The sequence below is a fragment of the Temnothorax americanus genome, unplaced genomic scaffold (assembly GCF_048541705.1).
Source record: "Temnothorax americanus isolate GAGA-0224 unplaced genomic scaffold, ASM4854170v1 Scaffold20, whole genome shotgun sequence".
Taxonomy (NCBI): Eukaryota; Metazoa; Arthropoda; class Insecta; order Hymenoptera; family Formicidae; genus Temnothorax; species Temnothorax americanus.
The window spans coordinates 136,816-163,454 of NW_027509339.1; the positions used below are offsets into that span (position 1 = coordinate 136,816).

Below are 26,639 nucleotides of genomic sequence, written 5' to 3' on the forward strand. Positions count from 1 at the left end.
TTTTTCAATGTTTGTTCAAGGTTTAGAAAAGAGAATAAAATGCTTATATTGTTAAAATTTCAATTCCAACATAATATAAAAAATTAAGTAAACCGAGTACTGCTAAGTAAGTGTACAAACGGGTAGGTCAATCACTCAACTATCATCAATGGGAGCATGAGCTCCATTTTTGACAAGAACATTTGAAAATATATCATTGTAAAGAGTCTGGGGTCCGCTGGACCCCAGGGGGCATTTAAGGGTTAAAATATGAATTTCGTATTATACCTTGATGCAAACTTATTAGAGGACATTTATTATGTCATTTACGTTAATAATGATGCAGGTTACGTGCACGCTACGTGCACGAAATATTCAGCGATAAACAGCGAGTTATATCTGATTATCGCTATTATATTGGCTTGTCAAACAAGCAATCTATACCGTGCGAGGCATGAAAACTCACGATTTATGGCAGACGAAAGTGCCGACCGCTTTATGATATCGGATTGATGCGTGATGGTATCACGATTCTTGGCGCTTCGTTATCGGCGACGTACATGAAGCCGTGCTGCTATTTATAATGTAGATATACGTACCATCGATCCGTGTACACGTGAGCATGTGAAGAGAATAGTGAAGAATGTAAATAGCGGTCTAAGTATATTACATGCACGATAACACGAACACACAGTGCTATCTAAGGGCTAGAGCAACACTACGCTAGCGCTAGCTAGTAAATAGCAAATAAATCCGGCAAAATATTTTTAGATTTTCTTCTTTGCGTTGAAAATCGTCGGGCAAATTAATTTTTGCAAACCGCTGCAGAGGATTGCAAAAAATTCGCAGTACGCATGCTGACGCATTAAATTGTATCTGCTGGTCTCTACTCGAAGTGGTAATCATTCGCGCGTTTAATACGATCCAATTTGAACGAATTCGGTGAGGCATTCTGATATATCTCGATGATTTATGACAATCTGCAATAAATTTAACGTCTTATCCACATTTGACACGACAAGAATTGTAAATTTAAAGTAAAGCATTAATCGGAGATACGAGGATTCGTTATAATTTTACAGAAAGTTTTCGAAATTTAGTATGTAGCGTAATAAAAAATCGTTTAACTGTGCGTATATCCGATACAGATATTTTCAAATTATATTTTAATAAAAGACATATGGCTTTTTACACGTTATAAAAAAACCTGAGAATAAATTTTCCTAAGCACATTATACAATTGTGTCAGTGAATCATGTTTAATGCATGATATTTACTTCAAAGTCTTCAAGACTTGTCTGTTCTTTCAATTATATCGTTAATTGACACGGCTACTAAAAGAACACACTTTAAAGGAAACAAATGTTAGAAGATTAATATTGTATAGCAAATGAGATAAATGTTTCCCTTTTTACTAATTATAGTTCCAACAAACTCCAGATAAAGAATAGAGGGGGTACACGCGAGTCCCTTTTGAAATCTCGCAACGAGTGAGCTCGGAAGACAAGCGCGACGGGAATGAGTTTCACTGCGACGATGCGATTTAATCCCGGCGATTTTTGCCCGGGCACGTTCGGGCACGAGTTCAAACTCTTGTGCATGCGCACACGCGCGCATTTACTCGCGTGCGGCCAATTACGCACCTTGTTACGCGCGGTATTACGCGCGGCCCGATCTCTCCTGCGATCTCGCCTGCGTGCAACCGGGCGCGGGTTAACGAACCTTTTGAAGTTCCGCTTACGCTCGCGAACGCAGTGTAGAACGAGAGAGAGAGAGAAAGAAAGAGAGAGATAAAGAGCAAAGAAAAGAGAAAAATTAAATGTGAAATATGTGTGAGAGGAGACAGGAGACGCGCGATCGGCACGCGTATTAGCGAGAACGCTCGGTAATCGCCAAAAATAATGACTGAATAATTTGCTCGATGCCCGATCGCGGCTTTAATAAATAAAAAATCGCGGTGGGACGGTCAATGCCGCTTCCTGCATTGCGCGAATTTACGGCGATCAGTTAAGGAATGGTGCAGCGGCAGCGGTTTTAACGGCTTTATTAATACGGCCGAGCGAGGGTCTGCAACGCGAGCACGACACGAGATCGGTTTATTTTTACCAAGCCTCTCTAAATGGCGACAGGTTAAGCCGTGCGACACACGCAATCAGAATTTTTTATTATCACACACCACCGGCCAGGTGTCCGCGACATGAAATACTTGACTCTCTCTCTTCAACAGATCAAATAAAATAAAAGAAAAGAAAATAATATTAATTAAATATAAAATCCACTTTAGTGACATGTGAAGAAATTGAACAAGATTTTAATTCCTATTATAATTAATCATAATTGTTGCAAACGTACAAACTTGTTAACCATGACAATTCGATCGTATAAAACTATCAGAATGTTCCATATATATAATATATATTTTTTTTTAATAAATAGTTTCCAAGACTGCGCTGGCGTTTGGTTCTTTTTTGTAAAGATTACATATTTGAACTTTTTTCTTCTTTCTCTCTCTCAACGTATCTAAAAGCCATGCTTTCGTCGCACTTTTAATGGCAAAATTTTCGTAACTTACCGTTTCTTTGCTGCGCTGGCTACAGACGGCTCTACAACGAGCGAGGATCCGAGATAGGTATATCCTGTAACGAAAACGAAGGAGCTGGTTTTTAGGTGTGTCTTTAAAGAGGCGCACGAAATTCATGAACACGTAACAACACAACGGCGCGGCCAGTAAATAGAGCGATTACCAATCTCGCGGTCCAGGCCTTGTTATTGTAAAGGGTGTCCTTTCATCTATTCACATACTATAGAAACCGAACCGACGAAAGTTAACGGTTGTTTCATTGTCGTGGCGTAAACAATCCGTAGTTATCCAATAATAAAAATTAATATTACACAGTAAAAAATTGTGCGTCCAAATGTTAAAATTTCCTTGTGTCACCAAAATTTGACTATTATTTCAATGTAAAATTAACATACAACAGCTATGTTATTATTTTCGTAACATTTTCATGTGTTATATTTATGTCAACGTCATAACTAACACTTTATGTATGTCATTTAGAAATTGAATATTATTTTGAGTTCTTTTAACATAATTATTTCAAAAAATCAACACGTCTTAAAATTATTTTAACATAAACAAAAGTTAAAGTAAATCTTCTCTTAAATATCGTAAACTTTCACATATAAAATAATCAAATTTACTAAAATATGTGTTAATATAACTCAAAATAAAATGTATAATATACATTTCGTAAGAGTTACATTAAATCAGACGAAGCAAAATGTTATATTGACATTTTGTACAAGTTATTTTTACATTATACTTAAAGTTAAAAGAACACATATAAATGTAAAATATAGTGTCAATAAATTAACATTTCTAATTTGTCAACAAGTAATACACGATGAATAAGTTATTTTAACATAAAATTTAAAGTAGACTTTCTGGGACATCTGAAAAATGTTACGATTAACATTTTATTTTTTACTGTGTATATACACTTGTAATTGTACTCACTTTTCTCTTTAGTGTAAATAATTTAGCTTTTCCGAATCGATATCTTTGTCCTAAACATTTATTAATTTGCAAATATTAATATTAAATGTGCTTTAACTTATTGAAATATATTTTATATCTATATTTAATTAATAACGTAGTGTGTATATTATAAAAAATATTTAGAATATTAGAATAATTTACTTCACTTTGTTGATTTAATTTAGCGATTAATCTAAAATAAAAAAATTTTAGGATTGTCAAAAAAATAGTTAATAAGCTTGTTATATAATAAGAGCACGATTGATTTAGAATTGGATTTTTAAACCCCAACATCGCGTATCTGTAGCTTCACTATATCGTATTAAGAAAAATTTCGTCGATATTGAACAAACTTTCACTGTTATTATTTTGGTATTCTGTTTCTAATTAAGCTTCAATTCTCTATCACCATAAAGTTTGACGAGATCACAAGTAGATATTTTCATCGCGATTTTCTCATGCGTCTCAAGTCGAACGGCAGAATTGGATCAATGGGTCAGCGTACAACCTGTTTGAGCCTCGACCTCTGACCCCAGGGATGAAACGAGGAGAGATGGGAGACTTTTCCCATGGAAAAACACATGCGGCCGGACACCGCACCGGTTCCGCGCGGCCGCTTCCGGGTTCCGGTGTGCACGTGTGCGGTAACGGCGCAAAAATCGCGGCCGGCATTAACCCGACCGAAAGCTATCACCACAGCTACACCTCACTCATATTCTAATCAGGATCAAAAGGTTATGTGAACTGACATTTCGTAGCTCGCGACAAAGAAGAATGGGAGAGATAGTTAGAAAAGAGAGAGAGAGAGAGAGAGAGAGAAAGAGAGAGAGAGAGAGAGAGAGAGAGAGAGAGAGAGAGAGAGAGAAAGAGAGAGAGAGAGAGAGAGAGAGAGAAGGTGGCAAGGAGGAGGGAGAAAAAGAAAAGTAAAAAAGAGAAAGAGAAAGAAAAAGAGAAAAAAAAGAGAAAGATAATAGAAAAACGTGTATATATATATATATATAGCACACCAAGTATTTCCTTTCGTTTTCTACGTGCCAGGTGTCGTTTACCGGTCAAGCCCATCTAATTTCCCATGACCGGTTCCTCGCCGCGCGAATCGCGAGAAGAATATATTCGCGAATAATTCTATTCTCGCGCCGAACGGTCATTCGGCATAGCGCTCGTTAAGCGGATCCGTTGAGGTACGAGTGCCGTGCCTTCGGTGTCAGCTCTTGCGATTGTGCCCATTTAAATTTTAATCGAGCGCGAGCGAGGCTTGTTAGAATCGAACTACCGCTTCGTTTGTCATACCCTCAATACTCGTTGTCATCTCGTCAATTATATACATATACCTACATAATTAATTATTATAATATGACATCATTTAATTACTATTAAAATTATAAATATTCGAGATTTTTATATATAATTACAAATTGTTTTCTAATCAAGGACAATTTCTCGCGATTTATGTAAATAAATAGGCACGTTTCCTCGATTTTAAGACGAAGATTTTCAAGACTAGATTTTCTTGTGGTAGAACGGCGTGGGTCAAGTGGTAAACTCGTTCACGTAGATTCTATTAGATGCTACGCTCAATACAATGAGGGTATGCATACATCGTGGCTGGACGAGCCGGCTTGGAAATGCGAATGAATTAGAAGTACGAATATAAAACGAAATAAGAAGAATGCGCAAGGCAGCAGAAAAATGGCGTGCTCGCGTGTCTCTCTCCTTCAGTCATTCGTTCGACAGCGGGATATAACGGAATAAAGAGCGGTAGATGGACGAGAGGAAAGGAGTGGCCATCTAAATGGCTACTTAGTATGTCTCGTGTCAAGTCTCTCCCCTCGCGAGCTCTGCCCCGTCAGTAATAATATTCGTAAGTGTACCTATATAGACGAGTGTGCTCGACCGCGTAGCCAACAGGTTTCATGCAAAAGCCAATTCGGTGGCGAGAGAATGAGAGAGGTACAGAGCCCGGGGTACGTCCTGACGAAGCTTTAATTCAATTCTTATGCCGCGTTAAATATGCCGCGCATTTTACGGCCGATTTCACGAGCCGTAAAGATGGGACGAGATTGCACCAGCGGGGTTAACTTTGCCATTACACTCGCTAAAGTGGAGCTTGAGAAGCGCCTCGGTACAACAAAACGCGACGGCACTAACGACAATGCAGGTATAACAACAGCGGTAACAATGGCTAACAGATAGATGCTAAAATGAAGCAAGGTAGAAATTTTCAGTACTGTTTGACAAGAAGCGGATGACGTACTTCAGTAATAATTAGTAGAGCGATGCAATTAAAGATTTTACATGATTGTCGATATTGAAGTATCTGTCAACAGTGATGTAATGTTAGATATAAACAATGTTCTTTTATATTATTAGTTTATTATATGCGTGGAGAATATCATATAAAATATAAAAAAAAGATATAATTTAATAAAATATATGTAGTTATTATTAATAAACTTTCTTAGTGAAAATTCGCAAAGCATTTTGATGTTTTTTCAAATAAAATTATGTAATATTAACTTATTGTCCATCTCAACTCTAATTATATAGTTACAATATTAAATTACAATATATACGTGCAGTATATTCTACCTGACCCTAAAATTTTGTAATTCTTAGATGCAATAAATTTTTTCCATTTATCTCGTTCATTAATGTGCTGCATCAAAAAGACTGTAATATAAAAAATTATTCCTTTGCTTTATATATACATTTAGGTAAATTAAATTGAGTCGTGTAATAAATATGTGTAACTGGTTTGTAAACGTCCGCGAGCTTCCGGGAAAGCTCCGGCGCTTCGTTTCGGCGATGGGACACCCGTTATACGCTTAAAATATACCGGCATCTCGCATGGGGCGCGCTGCGAAGAAATGCAGAAACAGCAGTTGCTATGCTAGATGGTACTACTCCCTCCAAAACGTACACACCATCCCTCTCTCTCTCTTCTTCCCTCTTTCCTCGACGCACGTGTTGTGTTAGAGTAGATGAAAGAGAGCGACAGAAAAGGGAGAGAAAGCGAAGAAAAGGGATGAAGAAAGCGAGCATCGGCGTTGAAGCAAAAGAGAGAAAGAAAGAGAGTGAGGAGAGAGTAAGAGACAAACTAAGAAGAAACACTACACAGAAGGGGCGAGTTACACGTGGTAGTGACGACATGAAGAGAGCAGACGGATATTCGGAGAAGGGCCACGGGGAGATGAAACGAGGGAAGGAGAATTGTACAGGGGGAGAAAGAGAGAGAGAGAGAGAGAGAGAGAGAAGAGAGGGGGCGGGTGCTAAAAAGAGGGAGTGAAAACGAGATCGTGAAGGTAGCGAGCGGGCGCAGGGGATCACGAAGTACGAGACGACGAGTGAAAGAAGGAACGAGGAAGGGCCAGAAAGATTGAAGCGAGATGGAGCGCGAGGCCCTCGTTTCAGAGAGCTTCTAAACTCTCGTGGTCCGGGTCTGGAAGCGAGTTTCGTAGTCGAGTCGAGCCGCCGGAGCCGAGCCGGTGTATGTATATGCGGTGAACGAAGCGAGAGCGCGGGCAGGAGAGTAGTAGGTTAGCAGGCGCTCTCTCCCGAGGGAGAGGGTGCTAGGCGGCGGTCCTGACGTTTGAGGAGGACGGCAAGTGCCTTTATAGTGGGTCAGCACTAGACCTGGGCACCCGGCCAGCAGCCTTCAAGGTCTCCTTAGTACACGCTGTCTCTCCCTTCTACCCTACCCTACCTCATCCCTCTCTCTTTCGCCCCGCACTGCCTGTCCGCCTGCCCTTCTTTTTCCTACAACGCGTAGCGGAGCTGTCAGGTAGGCGAGCTCGCTTCTTCTTCTTCTTCGTCTTCTTCTTTGCCAGTTAGGGTTAGGCTAAAGCGAGCTAACAGCGAATTTGGGCGCGTTATCCGGACGTAGTAGAATCGCCATGCAACCTACTTATATATCAATTCATTTTCTCTCTTTTTTTTAAATCTCCCTTGTCGCCTTCGTATCTTGAACGCAAGCAAACCTTCTCAAGTACGCGATGCTTCAGGTTTTTTATGCGGTATAAAAAAAAGACCTACGAAGATGGAGTACGGAATAAACCTCACTCAAATTAAAACTTTTGGAACTTATTAGATTTCGCAGAATTTATAATTAGGGAAATATAAATATATAAAATTTTAATATAAATATATAAAAAATAGTATTATACAAAAATATATACATACATAAATATCTTTTTATAAAATTAAATACAAAATTAACATTTGAGATATATGTAACGTTCGATTTTTACTATATGCGAATAAACCTATTTGTCGAATCTATCAATTATAAAAAGCCACATACCGTCCCGGAATTATCGCTAAAAGATAATATTATGGCTGCAGCCGAATGTAAACGCAAGTGTAGAGTGACAAACAGGATCACCGTATCCACGATATTAAATGTCAGCTATTATGCACCGTTCCTTACCCGCGCAGTATATCGGTTATTCGTAAGGGACACGATTCTAAGAGATAAAGATCAGTCGGCCGACGAAGGTAGATCCCAAAAGTGCATCCGAAGTGCAGCGTTAGCGGTTTCCTATCTCGTTGACTGATATGGCGAGAAGCTTCTCCTGTATTCATTCATCTCTAAGCCTAACTATCCACTTTTGAATTTCATTCAAAAATTATTTCTACGTTTCTTAAAAAAGAAGACACTTAAATGACTATTTTTTCTCAAAATATATTTTTGGTAAAATCGCAATAATTATTTAATTTTGTGGAAATTATTTCCGTATCGCTTAAGATTTTTGTTGATATGGTTTACATTAATAAGTTTTATTATTCACTTATTCATTCCTTTATTACTACTCATTAACTTTCACACGTTAATGTCTCATATACTCGTATTTCAGAATTTATTATCGATACATTAAAAGACACGATTATTGAATGACATAACATTGACAAGGTTCTTACTGGGGAAAGGCAAGGAGGTGTCACAGACGAAGGGAGATAGGGGCAAAGAGGGTCCAGAGTACATCGGCTCCACGGGGAAGTAATGAAATATTTGGGTAGCGCTGCGTCGGGAACGAGAATGGGAATGGGAATGAGAACAGGTTCCTGTTGCGCATTCCAGGCCGATGCTGAATACCGATGCCGTGGACACGGCGGTTGGCACGGTTAGGTACATAAATTACTATTGGGTTACCGCTCGACTTGTCTCCTCAGTCCCACGGAGCCGTGACTCACGCGACGTACTACGTAACACGAGCTGATAAGAACAGCATATCGAGAAAACGGTGGAAACTGACGCGGTTAAGTCAATAATTGAATCTATCGAATTCCAATCTAATTTCAACTTATTAGAAATAAACGGAAGAATTGTTGCATCTTGAAGCAACTGCTTTGGATGCGCGACTTTCATGTTCTATTACTTTGAACCGAGGCGTATCCGGACAATTTTATCATAACGTATTTGGAATTAATTAATGCATTACGTAATTGTTTGACTGGTGCAGGACTGTTCCGGGGGAAGCAACCATGCGAGAAAAATGACAAAGTAATAATCGTTATAAAAAGCGACGGTGTGTGGAAGGGGTGGGGTAATTAACTCGAAGGTTGTCTTTAAGATCAGCGCGGAAACGTTGTGCGATCTGAATGAGGTTTACTCGAGGATAAAGTTGTACAACCGGTCGCGTGATTCCAGGTAATATATCTTTCCGAGGTCGTGTCGTATCGTGACGAATATCAGCGGAGCCTATCGCGCAACGAGAATCATCATAGAATAATCAAACGCGTTTTGGAAAACGTCAGAAAGGCAACAGGAACAAATACGAGAGCGTTGCCTGCATTTATCGCCGTCTGCACGTATCATATATATGTGTTCCCCAGTGTTTTCAGTAAAATCGTGAATAATTTTGCATTAATTGTATCTTTTTAGAGGCAGGCAATGCAATGTACGTGCACATGTTTATTTTAATTTTAAAATGTATATACTTGCAGTCATTCCTATCTCATGTTGTTAAAAGATTACAATTTCCCTTAGGTGCGTTAAAAATCATCGGTCACTCTTGTCACGCTCCAAAAGAATGAATTAAAACTTCGTATTTGAAAAAAATATTGCGCGTTTTTACCGACAATTTCTCGGTAAATAAAACTGGACCAGTTAGTCAATCTCCATGGCGCGGCAGAAGCGTAAGGCAACAAGGAATCGTTTAGAACTCGGTTGGCCTTGTGGCTCCTCTTTCTCGTTCCTTCGTCTTCGATCCCGCCTCTTTGCTCTATCTCCCGCATCCTCACACCCTCTCACTCACTCTTTTTTTTCTCTCTCCCTCTGTCCATCTTTTCCTGCCACTCTCTCTTTCCATCGTTCTGTCCCTCTAACCCTCACGCCGATCCCTCACCGTGAGAGCGGCCACACAAAGAGAACACGAGGAGCACAATGGATTACTTAGACGGGTAGGTTAGTTTGCCGAATGAAGCGAGCGGGCCCACGCACGTTAAGATAGGTCCTGACTGAGAATCCATGCAGAAAAGCGCGCCAAAGCGCGAGATGCCCAACTTCGTCCTCGCCGACCAACTGCCGTAGCCAGAATGATCCTCATATGTGTGATTTTGCCGTACCATTGTACAAACTTTATAATCACATTATTTATATATATTAATTCATTTGTAATACTGCTATATATATAATTTTAGTATTAAATCTATAATTTGTTCGTGCCAATATATATTGGAACGGTACTTTTGCTCACTATCGATATTTGTAACTCATAAATTATACAGTTATTGCACCTGGCAGTTTTTTTTACTACATTATTCATGTACTCTAAGGGAATTTATTCTATAGGTTGAAACGCAAGAATTATCCGAATAACTGTAACACTGTATATTCATATCCCACTTTTAGTGTTTAATGTGGAATATGAATACGCGCCATGGTCTACTAAGCCAAGTCTACATTCTCTCTGCTTTAATTGGTGGACTAATTACTTCCTCTTTCGTGACTGATTATGTATGCGGGGTTGCACGTTAACCCTCCCAGGCTCTTCAATTCTTTTATCTCGTTTAAAATTATAATAATATGTAAACATAATATAATCCATAATATATAAATTTTTATATATTTTGATTCATTGACTGTAAAATAATTGATTCTTTAATAGTTTGTTTAAATTTTGTCTTAAATAAGATAAAGCTCCATAAAAATAAAATTTTTGAATTAAAACTAATACTGAAGGGGTTGTATATGAACGGGGATCCTTGGCGCAAAGCAAATTTAGGATGTTCTAAACGTGCGAGCCTGACGAGTCGTCCTTGGTTCTATCGATCAAAAACGAGCTGCACACACATCCGGCTCTTAAGCAGCACGCATTATCGAACGTAGTTTCGATATTCCGCTAGAAACGACGGTTTTATATTTTTCTCTACACCGTAATATATAGTAATTATAGAAAACTTAAATTTTTTTTTATAGAGTCAAAGTTTAATTCAATTATTTATAATTAATAAAACGTATTCAATTTATAAAAAGCAATCTAAAATTGAAAATAATGTAATATTAATATATTGGTTCTTTTTATTTCTCTGTAAGAAAATTGTCATTAAAGATATATATATAATTTTCCCTATATATATTATCTATTAATATTAATTACATTTTATAATTTCTTTTCTCTCAAAATGGGATAATGCAGGGCTAAGGACAATCATATTCTAATTTACGCGGTTGCATACTCTCTGAGAAAATTGCTGTGTTAGAGGTGCAGAAGGAGAGTTCGAAGGATATACAAACGCATTTATACATATACGATGCGCTTTCCTAATATGAACGTTATTGTATTGAAACACCGACAACCGCGCGAGAGATGTTTTTGTCGGTGATTAATTTCGATGAAATTAAGAAAAATGTTGCGTCATGCGATAAATAATACGCGTGGTAATAATACGAAGAACATTGCATCGTTAACTGATTACGCTATTCCGGATTGCACGAGTCATCGTTCGAAAATATGTTACTGCGAGTGCATCGCGCACTCGAAAAAGATCTCGTTGAATGCAATCTAACCATTTTCTTGCGCCAGACTCTTTCGTTATATTCAGCGAATAAAAGAATATTACAGTCAATGAAAAATTGTCAATTGACGACTGAAGTTCCGGGTTCTAAATAAAAATTAATCGGATTTTTCTATCTTATTAAACGGGCAATTTTTAATGTTTAATTTTTCCATCACAATAATCTGAATAAATTTCGACATACGTAAAAAACGCTAAAAAAAATAAAAAAATAAAATAAAATAAAAAATTCTTTTCCTCAAGCGTTTTACTCTGTTTACCTGATGCCTCTTACAACGTCGGAACATAATACGCATTTTTAGATTCCTCGCGCGCTCGTGGCATCTAAAAGTACGTTCGTCAATGAAAGTTGTGCGCGGAGGCGCAGATAACGGCCATTATCTGGCGGTGTACAAAGTTCAGAGTTTCGAGCTGTTACGAATGCCGGGCCGTGTGCGCGTTTCACGGTCGCGCTGCGGAGAATGAAGGGAAGACAAGCACGCACACGCGTACGCACATGGACGCTTATCTCTCAACAATCAGTGGTATATCGCTCTCGGTTTTTGAATTCATTATCTGAATATAGTAAGACGGCGACTTTTTGGAGCAAAAGTTGCGGTCTTATCTGTCCGGCCGATGACATTTTACGACTATCGAAAATGGAAAGGGCATACGCATGAACAACACCCCGTAAACGTGCGTAAACAACACCGTTTCCTACATTTGATTGAACAAATCAGAAATCCGGAGATTATTTCGGTTTCCTTCTCTCTGATGAAGACATTTCTGATTAATAGCTTCTCTTTCAATGGCATGAAAATAAATGGTTACCTTTCTACTCGCCTTTCTAATTTTGAGATAATTTGATAATTATAGTCTTTGCGAATTGAGTTTTAGAAAATATATAATAAAATATAGCATCTTATTGCTTAGGTTTAAGTGGATTTAATCTAGCAGATATTTTATGTAATATTATATGTAATAATATAATTTTATTTTACAATAGTAAGTTTACGCGTTTTTGCTCGAAAGCAACGTTTCATTATCCAGAAAGTTTTGAAAAAATGTCAGTTTACCTATCTAATAGCTGAATTATTGAATGAATGGGATTACAGCAGGTTCAATGTTCCACGCTCCTTGACATTAAGTGCAATGTCGCCGAGAGACTCTTAATAACCGGAGGAAGTTCGTCGCGACTTTTCCCGAGAAACGGTCCCGAGTTCGAGCTTCGAGCACGCAGTCGCCGCCGTCGCAAATTCGGCGAGCAAAAACGAATCTCGCCGATGGCGGGCGGACGAGAGGAGAGGAGAGGAGGAAACAGCGAGCACGAGCATCAGAAGAGGAGTCCAGGGTCGCGCTATTCGTTCGTTCGTAGATTAAATCACTCGGTCACTTTTCTTTCTGGGCAGCCGGCTGGGACAAAGGCCGGCGTTTCTCGGAAGAGACTGGGCTCGAGACTTGAGAATTAAAATAATATCCGCTCGTTCGGAGATTAATGGCGGTGTGCCGATGTAATTTTTCTCGACGTGCGGACTGCCGTCCTCCTCTCGCATCGGGGAACGAAGCTTTCTGACTTTCTGCTCAGCATCGGGCATATCACCGTATCGCCCACGTCACGACAGTTTAATAGTTCGGGTGCGCCATACGCGATTTTCACCGGCGGATAAATCGATTTCTTATAACTTCTATCTTAAATCAGCGGCGCGTAACATACGAAATGTCTGAGTTATATCTTTAATCTAATTAGACAAATAATGAGTTCCGCGTAATTCTTTATCACTTATCTACTAAGATTACGCGATGATCTTTTATGCCTGATTATCAGCTGATACGTTTCCGATTCAATATATTTTAATTTTAGATTAACCATACCTAAGTTTATTTTACTACTGTCAATTATTATATTCTGTATTTATATGATATTAAATTCCTAATAAACTATCATAGGATACTTAAATTTGCAGATATTTTTATATATTTGTGATTTCTTTTCCACATATGAGTTGCATGATATTTTACTAAAATTTAATGTAATGTAAGAAGGGTCTTTTCGCAGAAAGAACTATACATAGAGCGAGTGCAAAGGCACATGTGTGGCTTATAAGATTTTTGCCGGGGTTCCCTCCTTGTTCTCTTCCCATAAACTTCCATAATTTTTATTCTCGTATGTTCTCAAGGCAGTCAACTTGTTTTCTTATCGTTAACCGAGGATTAAATTACGATAAAGTCCTTGTGATTTACTTTCGATTTTGAACGGAAAAAAACCTCGTCGCTTTTTAAAACAATCTTTAAGAGTGTCGTGACGCAAATCGTTTTTCTACAACTTTTTTTATATTGTTATTCTATTCCTTGTAAATAAATTTAAAAAATTGTCCCGGTCGATTCTTTCGTCACTAGAATCTGATGCTGCAGTAGAATTAATACAATACGCGTAAAATAAAATTTCACGATTAACGTAAACAAGGGCAAAACAGCATGTATATAGATAAATATGAAATAAGCACACACAAATTAATTAAAAAAACATAAAATAAATAGCGAAGAATAATAATTAACAATTAAAGTAATTTAAATCGACCTGACTGGCAATATACTATATGTATAACGTCTTTCCGATATGTACGCATAATTAAAAAATTGTGAGCCAACTTGGTTTGTCGGATTCACACAGCACTTTTTTCAGATCAATATCGAGACATTATTAATTTCGACCATGGGTTTTGGTCAGTTGATGTAATTTCTAAATTAAATAGTTTTTAAATTTTGCGAAAAATATTACCCCAGCCAGGGTTTGAATCTGGAACCTCCCGCGTATACCGTGCGGGTGTCGTGCCAACATTTTTCAATGTTCATATCGGAAAGACGTTATATATATTGCCATTCAGGTCGATTTAAATTACTTTAATTGTTATTCTATATACTGGCGAAAGAAATTTATTATTCTGTTTAATAATTAAGTATTTATAAAATATAATTGTCATCACTCTCATTTACTGCTACAACTAGAATGACTTGGAATCAAATATAATAAAATAACTACCAAGAGAGATTGAAATTTGCGCTTGAAAAGAAATGAAATACAGTCGTGGGATAGGCATATCTAATTGTTACAATTCTTTGGTTGAAGGTAGATAGGTCCATTTTACGTTTGAGAAACGTAAAATTCCACGAAATCATAATTTTCCCGAATATATCAGTCACGGAAGATAATTCTTTCGTCTCGTCTCCCTCTCCCCGTGAAATCGCAAAATACGCATGAAGAAAGAGCGCTGCTTCCTAAAATGAGCGGCAGATTCCATTGTAAGTGTAAGTGTCTACATTATGAATGAATGTCTGTCAAGAACAACATTTTCTCCTGTTACACCTATTAGAACATGATATTTCTTCACTTCACGCATTTATCTCCTTTTTAGTTTAGATAATTGTTCTATATTATTAATTACTAATTAATGCTAATTAGTAGTGAATGCTTTGTATTTATTTTCACCAAACAATTAAAAGCGCATGATTTAATTTTATTTAATTTATAATATAATTTAATTTTCTCGCCCCTTTAAAAAGCTTTAGGTTTGTTAACCCCGCAATGTTCTCATTCCCCTCTCCCTATTCCTGTCAAACTGCGGTACCAAGCTTTCAACCGCCCTTTCTCGTGTGTGGAAAATCGGTTTTCGTGCCGCATTCGGAGGCACGTCTGCCTCGCGAACCACGAAATGTGAAATCACCGTGAGCTCGGCTCGCACGACCGAGGCAGGTGCGAACGAGCCTCGCTCGTATTTTTTTCCCGCCCGTTCTCCCTTCGCCGGGGCTATCGCCTTCTCTTCGTCGCTTATCCTCCGACGGATACGTCGTTGACCGGTTCATTGACACCTGTCGAAAAAGACTCGAGTTTCTCTCCGCGTGTACCTAACAATTATGCGCACGTGGGCCAGACATTGTGCGCTCCACCTCTCTTTCCCCCTTAACCCCGTAACCGTTATCATTTATCGCGAGCTTTCATCCCTCCGCATTCAATGCCGTGATCATTAAGTCTTAAATGAAACTTCTGTCAAACCGATGTCCAGTTAAAATTGACCGAGAAACGAGATTTCATTGTCCACTTACATTCTCCATACACGCGCATACGCACGCATAAGGGCCACACTTAATCTTTCATATTAACACCTTAAAGAAACCGACGATAATAAGGTTTCTTTTAACATTTTCAACAAAGTTCGTATGTTCTCTCTCTCTCTCTCTCTGTAAATTTTGGTAAAAAAAAAAACTTTTAGAGAATTTATCAATGAACTCTGATGAGATAAAGAGAATACAAAAGATATAAAAGAGTCTCATTATAACGTCTGAGGTCACACAAATCTGTTAGAATTCATAGACGCTATTCTGGATGCTAATTGACAGATCTCATCGACGATGAGCGCCGTTGCGGCGATTATGAATTAACGGGACACACGTATAACAGCCGTGTCGATTCGTGTGATGCCGAAATTCCATTTCGATTTCTCGATAAGCTTTAAAATCTCAACATTTGCGAAAAATATTGAAATGAATTTTTTTTGTCCGCGCGCGCGACACGTGTCTCTCCGTTAATTCTTTTGTAGTGACACAATTATTTCTGTGTTATCATAAATTTTTAATGTTTATATATATATCTATAATTTCAAAACAAGAAATACTGCAATTAAGATAATGGAAAGAACTGCGTAAATGATAATTAGATAATGATGCTGCAATAATAAAATTAATAGCCGATATTTTGCATGTATGTGAAATTCAAAGCGATAACGTGGTAGAGCCGGGTCGACCAGGGTTAATAGAATTCAATGGAACTCGCTTCATTGAGAAGACGTTCGCGGTCTCTCGTTTAACCGAAACTCAGAATTGGCTGGCTATATTTAACGTTAAATGTGGGCCGTGGGGACGACGAGTTAGAAACGTAGGACAGGAAGCGGCTTCGATCGCGACGCGAGGTGCTTTCGTTCCGCCAAAAACTCCGACAGTGACGCTGCGCGCTTGGGGAGTCAATGGCCGAGTATCTAAAACAAACACGTGTCTCCGAGCAGTCGGGCAGAGGTCACGTAGACAAAGACAGTGAAATTTCGAGAGAAAGACCGCGACAGTGTGAGAGAGTTGTGCGTACGAAAGAAAAAGAGAGGAACGAGAAATGTATTTCGGGAAAAATCCCTGAAAAGATAAAGGAAAAAATACAATTTTTATGAAAATATAAAAATTGATTATAAAAGAGTTGTAAGAAATTAAGAATGATATAAAATTAAAGAATAATTATTTCTACCAAAGATAATGAAAGAAAGAAAAAGAGAAAGAGAGACTTTTTAGATCTCTCGACCTCTTATAGTCGATTAAATCACGTACAAACGGTCAGAAATCATGTAAACTAACATATCATATGACTTAATACAAGTGCGATTTTGAGTTAAAACTGTATTTGAGACAGCCGCATGAAGTTCTTAAAATAAATGTGATAAGAGAAAAAAAGGGAAAAGAGCGGGAGACCAAGAAGCAAATAGAGAATGAGCGTTGACGAGTGAGAGATCGAACATCTGGAGCATGAATCTCTGGAAAGAAACATTTCTATAAGAAAGTCCTTTAATGTCTCAAAATATTTCCTTATCAAATTTTCTTTTAACCAAACTTAAAGCAATGGATATCGTCGATAAATATCGTTTAGAATTATTATCAGGCTTCTCCATAATACCATGAAGCAAAGTCACTTTGTGACAGAGGAATGATGGAAAGAAAGACAAGTAAAGAAAGATATACTATCGCAGTCTTTGTACACGGAGCTAAAGATAGCGCTTTGTTTCTCTTTTCAAATACGCTGAGGTTTCTCCTATACGAAAACTCTATATTGAAATTAAATACAGTTCTTTTTAATTCCTGAAATAATATCTGCAACTCTGCTCCAATTCTGATTAGGTATAAAATCTGTGGTAACTTTTCACTTGCGATTAAGTAAAGAAATAAAATGTTTTCTAAGTATCTCGACATATTCTCTTCTCAAGAAATAAGTTATCGCAAACACCTGAGATATATATCACATAATGGTTTCTTAGATAGAACATTTTGTGTTAGGCATTTGTGCAAATAAGAAAGATCCGATATAAAGGCGCGTATTATGTCGATGCAATGAAAAAGCTCGGTTCAATTGGAGGAATGTGTCTCTATAGACATGTCGCAGGAGAGCGACAAGTTAGCAGACTTTCGGCTACTCTATTCAGATTTCGAAGTGATGCCGCAGCTGGCTGATACCAGTTTATACTAGTCGATATCGCGTGCCCGGGCGGCTCGATCTCGGTGACACATTGTACAAGCCTCGTGGACAAACGCGCGGCCGGTCACGGTTGCACCTTGCCCGCACCAATTCCTATGCACCGCCGAGATAACGACACGTGGCAAAGTCACCGTCGAGAAGCGCGTTGCACCGCAATGCAAGCACAAGTTTTCACGAGCACGAGAGAAACAATTAAAAAGAGGAGAGAAAGAGAGAGCTATCTGAGAAGATTAAATCTGATGATTGTGAGTTCCAAAATGTTCACTTTGCTTGAACCGCTTATTCGAGAAGATAAGTTCCTGGCGTATTTAATATCGCTAATCGATCTGAATCTGCCATTTTTCTAGATGAGATTAAAAGGCGCTCTTAAAAAAAGAGAAGGCTTTATTTTCCAAGATATAATAATTGATATGCATCGATCAGGTGCAGCAGATTAAAACGGTAAATAATAATGATCGCGCTCGTCACCGTTGGAAAAACCCTTATTATAATAATTGGCACTCTCCTTTCTGCCTCCGTCGTGTTTTCGGCTTACGACGGACGCGGCTACTCCGCTGTGTGAGTTGCGATCGGTGGAATCAGTCGCCCGTGGGCTGCCCGGGCTTGTGCGAGGCGGAAAGGCGAATCGTAAGACCCCATCAGTGTCGGTTACCGGTGCACTGTTAACAGGCAACTTTTTTCGGGGGCAGGTGGTCCCGAGCAGGCACGCGACAAATCAAGCCGGCGCGGCCGGGCCGCGGGCAGCGATTACAAAAAAAGGAAGAGATTGCGCGGACATGTTTATTCGGCCGCATAAACATATACGCACGTACGCGGAGGTGCGCGGAGGTGCGCGGTACGCTTGATGGGAGAAAAGGTGCGAGAAATAATACGGAGTCACTGCACTTTTTTCTCATTCGAGAGATCCTCGTTTCCACGAAGAGGCGAGGCGAGGAGACGTTTAAAGCGACTTATTATTTTATTGTAGAAGCGAGGTGCGTCGAATTACGGTAATGCGTATGATGGGCTTTTTGCGTGACGCCGAAATCAAGCAGGACAGCAGGACACAGATACGAATTGATGTGATGTATCTTAATAACAATTTTAAAAACGTGACTCAAAATTGAAATAACTTCCAGAAAAAATAGCTCGTATATTTCATATGTTTCATAAATTTTTCACCAGATTTCTCTTATTTATGAAGTGTAGATATTTTATAATAGTTTGTTATAAACGTATGTATTTTAAGTTTTTATCAAACATATTTCAGATTTTTATCAACTTGTATATTTGGGGAACGGCATAAAGTATAGTACAAATTATAGTACAAATATTGGAATGACTGAGGCAATCCTGTTTAAGATACGGTCTCGATAGAAGGGAGAGAAATGCGAAACATCTCGAACAAATGGGACGTCTCCCACAGACGTTTGAAAAGGGAGCGTATTAAGTACAGGCAGTTTTGGATGCGAATAATGTATTCCTAGGAGCATCTGCTCGTTCTAGCTGTCGAGAATTGCACTGGTGGGTGTAAACCCTCGCACTCGGCGGCCGTTCGCACCCCATCCTAGCAACTGCAGAGTATTCTCGTTTAAACATTCCTATATAAACTTTATCAAATTCAAAAAAAAATTGAATTTTCTCAAATTATCCTATACTTTTTTCTTTTTATGAAATTAAGATATACTGCGGTGAGATGTTCAGCGTGAATATATAGTAAGCAAAATATGTACCTACAGAAATACAGAATAAAATATTTAGTTCATAAGATGATTTCGAGTGTGGTTTTTGAGTCTTCTTATAATAAATAATGAATCTCGTGGCAAGGGTTAGAAGATATAATATAATGGATAACGGCTGATCAATTCGGTACAAGCCGGCGTGTTACGAGGAAAGAAGAAAGCGATAGGAGGCAGCCAGAATGGAAGAATGTGGCAGCTTCCTGTTGGCGTCTCGGCACCGACTTTTAGGCTTCGTATCTTCGAGATCGTGCTGAAGAGAATGGCGTGCACGAACGCCGGCTGTGAAAGAGGAAGACGCATGCTGTGCACGCACAAACAGGCATGGCACGTTATACTGCCGTCGTCTGTGGAATTCAAGGGAAATGCGACCTTTGAGAAAATTCTCGATAAGATTTTCGTGTTTGCCAGAAGACTATCGCATAAGAGAAACTAAACGAGTGATATTCGTAGATTACGGCAAATCATTGAAAATATATTAATGTTAGAAAAAATTAATTTGTCCATGTTATAATACTGCATGTATCTTTGCGTTTAATATAAAAATACACTGTGGATAATAATTTTGAGATAATCATAATTACCAAAAAACGGCCGAATAAATGTAAAAAGTAAATTTGTTTAATTTATTAATTTGTATTAATTTCACATTATTTATAATTATATAATTATTATAACATCTCTTGTTCTTCTGATTATTACATGTACGCAATTAGACTGAAAATCAAATTTTATAACGTATATATTCATATATCTGATATAATAATGGGCCGTGCTGACACTTCGAAACATGGATTTCAAATATCTATAATTCGCGTTTCGGTATATACTAGCAACTCTGAAACGACGCGAATGAGCACACATCAGCTCAATCGTTCGCTAGACAGAGCGGCGTGCGAGCCTCCTAAAGCCCGATTAGACTGCGGCTTTGGTAGAGCTCTCTAAAACCTAACTCAACAACCCACCAAACTAGTTCTGGCCTCGGCTCGTCGGTAACGTTCTTCGCGCGGCATTGTATCCGAGGATCGGCCCTTACGTTGCAGAAGCAACGACCGTATTGCTAACGAAATATAGAGGGAGAGAGAAAGCATTCGCCATGAATCGCTCCAAGAGGCTCTCCCGACTCTCCTTCCTGTAGCTCACTTCTAAGTAGCTCTTGCACGCTTTATACGGCTAAGAGTACGATTACATGCACCAAGAAAAACGCTCTTCTTCCCCCAACAAGAATAAAATCTATACAAACAACTTGTTGCACAAATTTTCTAGATTTCTTGAAAATTTTCTCCCCCCCCCCTCTAAAACAGTTCCAGCTAATAATACCATAAAAATTCTATTTGGCAATAATAATCGTCTTCCCAATATCTTATTCTTCCAATAGATATTTGGTCAGAATCGAACACGTTAACTTCGCAAGACTGTTTCGAAAAAAAAATTACGTGATTTGAAGTTTTTTTTCAACGTATTCGAAGCACTCTCGTGTCGGCGAGGATTAGTTTCGATTGTTTCCTCATCAGAGAAGTTCAAGGATGAAACGTGGCCTCAAACGTGGCGCTTCGGTGCGATGCGTGCACGCGTGCGTGCATTAACACGCTCTAATGAGGTAGCGCTGAGATGGGCGCGAGAGCGCACGAAAACTACAGAGTTGTCAATGGAATTTATGATCTGGATATACCAGGCATGGCTGCCGGAACGTGACGAGTGTGACTAACCGATTTTTCGGCGGGCGAGGCGGAGGAGAGCCGAGAAGATGAGATCGGCGGCTATTCGCGATGTAAATTTCAACCTCGGAGCAGGAGACGACGGCGGCGGTCGCGATGGCGGCGGAGGCGGCGGGGGCGATCGAGGCAGCTCCATACGTCACGCGTGCTCGGGCGCGCGCGCGCGCGCGCGCGACCATTCGCGACCTTGACCACATTTCTTCTCTTCGGCTGCGGGAGAACCCACCAACTGACTACTACTCGTACGGGCGTGACTCGGAGCCTCGAAGTCAAGTGCCGGTCCAAATTCTCACGATCGACGGGATAAGTCGGGAACGTTAGGTCAGGACTGTACCGAGATAACGAGAAGAGGTCGATGCGAAAATACGAAACGTATAGATTGCCAAACGTATACAATGTCTGCTTCTCATTTCTAATTGTTCAGGATAATTTTCAGAGAAACGTTTCTCTCTTGGACCACGTCGACACGTATACCTTTTGTACATCCTAAAGTAAGAAATTTTCTGAAATTTTAATCCTTTAAACTGGTTGTCCACAAAATATCACTATATTATTTATTTATTTATTTGTCAATATATAAGTTCTTGCATAGAAAAGTGATGTTTTTCACAATAAGGAATACTAAAAATACCTGTTACGAGTTAAATTTTTAAAAATAATTTTTGATGGGGAATATTTTTGTACGAAGTTACACCATACTGAAATATACCATTTAGAGGTCTAAACGAATGCGAGGGTGTAGAATAGTCGTTTTGGCTAGTATAGTCGCCGACAGTCTATAACGATTAACGGACGCGTTCAGCCGCCTGACGTTTCGTCACGCATAGTTAACTTCCACTCGGCAGACAATTTTTGCGCGTCGTACGTCTCGAAAAGTAACATCGATGGACAGAAGCCAAAACATTAGAGTCTTATTTCAAGAACAGGTTTTAACGAAGTTCTCAATTTTTGTTTCTAATATTCTACATATTTTATTAGATTTCTTTATAGAAATTTGCTACGGTAAGTGTAAGCGACAAGCGCGTCGAGAAACGAGCTATTCTCAGTGTTTAAAATTCAAATAAATATTTTTTTCAACGTGGCATACGAAAGAAATTTTACGGAATTTCTTTCAGGTTTAGATTCGAGTTGTGGCTTCCTGGAGACAATTGTTCTAGACAAAAATTTTAGATACAAAGTATAGAAAGCGTTTTTCTATGATTGTCAAGCGTTGTGCTTCCCGAGAATGAGTGTCTTGCCGGCGATAGGCACTCCTCGAGTGTGCACGTAGCCTCCGTTTTGGCGGGAAGAGCCAGGCCCGTAATCGGAGCGATCGACAACGGTTGGTCGACGCAGACGATTATCAGCGACTTATCGCGAAGGCGAGCACACAAACGTGACCTTGTCGTAACTGGCGCCATTTTGCGATGCGATATCTACCACGTGGATAAGTTTTCCACGAAAGTGGAGCAGACGAAATTGTCCCGCTCTACTTTGGGAAAAATTAAGATAACTGACAAATTATCTCAATTCGACGATTCTCTCCGATTTGATTCAGAAGCAGAATTAAATAAATATCGAAATATAAAAAAAATCACTGTGTATTACATTACATATATTCTCTAAAAGTAATTTTTATGTAATTCAATGAGATTATTTTGTGTTAACTTTGCTGTTTTGATTCTCGAGCTTCTCGAGATTATATTTGATATATTAATACATATTTTATATATATATATAGAGAGAGAACGTTCGTAGCAATATTTTCAGAGAGTTGACTTTTGGAATGCTATATCACTTCCTAATCGTATTAGGCAGCTGGATTTCGGAATAAGCTTTAACGAGATAAGGTACATCACGTTTTCTATATCTGACACTGCTCTCATGGAATTTTTTAGCGCGAGCCGGAGCACATAACTTGAAATTAAAAGGAATTTAAGTGCCGCATATTGAGGAGCTCAATTTCATGGTTGTGACAGAACTGCCTTTTTTTGGCGGAAACCGAAATCGGTGACACAGCGACTCTCGAACCTAATCTCGCGTTCGTCATACGTGAATGGAGCAATCTTTGAGCCACGGAGGAAATGAGTGGCCGTGCGAGATATAAAGTCAATTTCGCGCGTGTCCGCGGCGATATTTTGATTCTACACGACCATAAATTCGCTCGTCATACGAGCTTCAATCTCCTCCGGTCGACGACTGAAGCTGAAGAGGTTTAAATATGTCCAGTGTCATCGAAGAACATTTTTCTCGTTTACACATCACTGTTTATCCATTTTATCACCAGCACGACCTAGGTAGTCGTTTAGATTAAATCTTTTCTCACTAATCACAAAATATATATTTTTATGTATTTTTAAATATTAATGATTAAATAATGATCCCGCCGCTTAATTTTTTTTACATACAAGAGGTTATTCCTACAAACAGCCGTCAATTATCGATCACTCTAGTGTCGTGCTAATTATTTTGCAAATTTAATATATGTCTGATGTTTCTTAAGTAAGTGGAATTTTACAATTTGCACATAAGAAATTTTATCTTTAAATAATTATATGATGGTAATATCGACAGTGTTATTTGTCACATCGATAGTCATTATTTTGTTATATACACCGGAAAGACATTCGATATTCTCCAATTTCACATCAAAGTGCGTCGGCGGAAAAAAGGAAACAATTGACGATCAACTATCGATGTGACAGAGTAACCTGACAGATAATTTCACAAAAAAATCTCTCGAGGGATTTGTCAAGATATATTGGCTATTCTTTCGAAACGCTTAACGAAACACTCGCTCTAGCATTTAGAAAATCTGTTGGAAGCATGCTACGCAGATTCTTACATCTACTCGGCGTTCTTATAATCTAGCAAAAAGCGTCTAAATGAAGCATAGCGTGTTACATACCATTGTAAAAAAAAAGCTTTATTTTCAGCAGTACAAGTATTAAGCAAACAGGAAGATATGGATGTTTAGGATCAGGATAGCTTGATTAATAAAGCGGAGGATTCAACATTAATTCGATCATCCAGACGACTCCTGAAGATCTCACTAAAACCTTCATCTTTGCGCTGAGATTTTTATAAAGCCAGTATTGTAAATATTAGTTGATCAATCGGTCGACTAATATTTATGAGAAAGATTTATAAACTCATAAGTTGCATAAGCTTGGAAAAAAAAGCAGTAGCATAGATGGCAAAGCGTAAAATAGTTTTATTATTATACAAATAATTGGCAAAGCGGCATGAAGCGGATGGACATTCCTCTTCGATCACTTCTTTTCTCCTCTCCCGGTCGTCGTCGTCGTCGTCGTTGTGATGGGAAGCGATGTATAAAGCATTATCGGAAGCATTAAAGGCAACGTTAGCATAATTCATTTTATGTTGGCAACTCACCGTTTAGCTTGTCGATCGCCCGATCGGCCGTGGATTGATCGGCGCAGTCGACGAAGGCATAACCGCCGCGTTTCACCAGGATCGTGGTGCATGCCAGGCTATGCTCCTGGAAGAGTTGCCTGAGAGCGTTCTCGTTGCAATCTGACGGCAGATTGCCCACGTAGAGCTTTGACATGGTGGCTGGCTGCTCGCTTCTCGACGCTATGATGCCGGCTTTCACCGAGTACGCGGCTCGGTCACGTGTAGCAGGCTCGACGAAAACGACGTTTCGGTGCGCGTGCGCGCGGACTCGCGTACCCGATTCCCCGAGTACTGACCTCGTCGTAGACTCGGGGTCTACGTGGACCCGGTGGAAAGTTTGGTTTGAACGCGGACACGACACGACGGAGATCGCGACGATCACAGAGCGGTTGAACGACGTGGACGAGCGGGAGGGAAAAAGGTATGTGGTACCGGCGATAAGTGGAGAAAATCGCGCGGGTTAGATCGGTTTTGGATGGGACCTGGAGGCGTCCGATGGTATATCCTTGGTAGGACGGCACGCGGGTGTAACTCTTGGCTGGATCCCGGACACGACGTGGATCAGAATCGCGTGTGGGTCACGGGCTGCACACGCGAGAGACAAAATGCACGGGGTCCTTGGACGACTTCTGCGACGAGATCGGTCCTCGACGGGCTTGGCACCTTCTTTTGTTTTCCGCTGCTGGCTTCCTCGCGCCTCAACTGGCCGACTGCGAGCCGCTCGATCCGCGGATAGGCGACGACTGTGTGTGCGGTCTCTCTTTCTTTCTCTCTCTCTCTCCCTCTCTCTCTCTCTCTCTCTCTCTCTCTCTACTTTTCTCCGTCTGTCTCTCCGACGACTCAAACGCGGCGCTGTTGCGCGAATCTGACGCGCTACGCGCTTCCGGTGGCTGTCCGTCAGCAGCTCGATCGCAGAAACCGACGACGATGGAGACCGGCCAGCGTGTCCTCGCAGAAATGGCTCTCCCCGATTGCTCCAAGTTTAAGGGACGCGCGCGTTCGCCAAGTTTGTCTCTCTTCCTCGCGTCGACTTGCGGCGTGTCCAAGGAATTCCCCCCTCCTCTCTCTCTCTCTCTCTCTCTCTCTCTCTCTCTCTCTCTCTCTCTCTCTCTTTGCGACGCACCTTCCTTCCAGGCTCTCCTCTCTTCGGCTAGACCACAACGCAACATCCAAGGGGCTCTCTCGTTCGGCATGTTGTGCCCCTCTTTCTGTCTTTCTCTTTCACCCCTTTGCCTCTCAGGTCAGGGTAGGGAGGAGGCAGTTGAGACGCGATGCAAACTCGTCTCTCTTCTTTTTTCTTCTGCCATCGCTAGCCTTTCTCTCTCCTTCTTTCGCGAATTCGTAGCTCTTTCTTTGCTCGCGCGTGCACTCTCCTGCTTTTCTTTCTCTCTCTCTCTCTTTCTTTCTCTTTCTTTCCCTCGTTCGTCTCTCTCGTGCGTGAGCGTGAACGCAAACGCGGCGTACCGAGCGGGAAACCAACTCGAAATCCGCCGGTGATGGAGCGCGGATTGGCCGTTCGTTAACCACGTGGGTGACCCCACCGATTCCCGCCTCTGCTCGCTATTGGCTACTTTTCGCACGCCGGTTTCGCAGCCGAGTACGCGCTCCGTCTCTCTGCGTGCATGCATATACCATATACCTACCATGCGTGCACGCGAGCGCGTGAACGTGCATGCGTGCTCGTTCGCTCGTTTCCTCTCGCGGCTTTCCTCTTCCTTTCTCTCTCATTCCCTCTCGCCTCGCGCCAATCGCGCACACACCGCGAACGCGCGTTTATACTGATGCGTTACGCATGTGTGTACTCACACACACACTCGTGCCTCCACGCTAAGCCTGCAGAAATCTACCGGGTGTTTTTGGAAAACTGTAAGATCCTTGACAGATTTTACGCAGGTCTATCGCATGCAAAATCGTCGCTTGAAAAACTGTGAGAAATAGTGCAGGTACATCTAATATTTTGTATAGAACGCATATTTCGTTAAGCATTTCAAAAGAAATATTCAAAA

The 26,639-nt window shown here is 40.0% G+C and overlaps 1 protein-coding gene across 1 annotated transcript in view; it reads right to left on the minus strand.

The window, feature by feature from the left end:
- Positions 1-25,286, minus strand: part of Imp (IGF-II mRNA-binding protein) — a 91,571-nt gene extending 66,285 nt beyond the window's left edge. The window contains exons 1-2 of the mRNA XM_077406352.1: positions 24,613-25,286; positions 2,552-2,615 (exon numbers count right to left, since the gene is read on the minus strand). Coding sequence (XP_077262478.1) covers positions 2,552-2,615; positions 24,613-24,787 — 239 coding nt within the window. The 5' untranslated portion in view covers positions 24,788-25,286. The remainder of the gene's footprint in view (positions 1-2,551; positions 2,616-24,612) is intronic.
- Between the last annotated feature and the right edge of the window lie 1,353 nt (positions 25,287-26,639).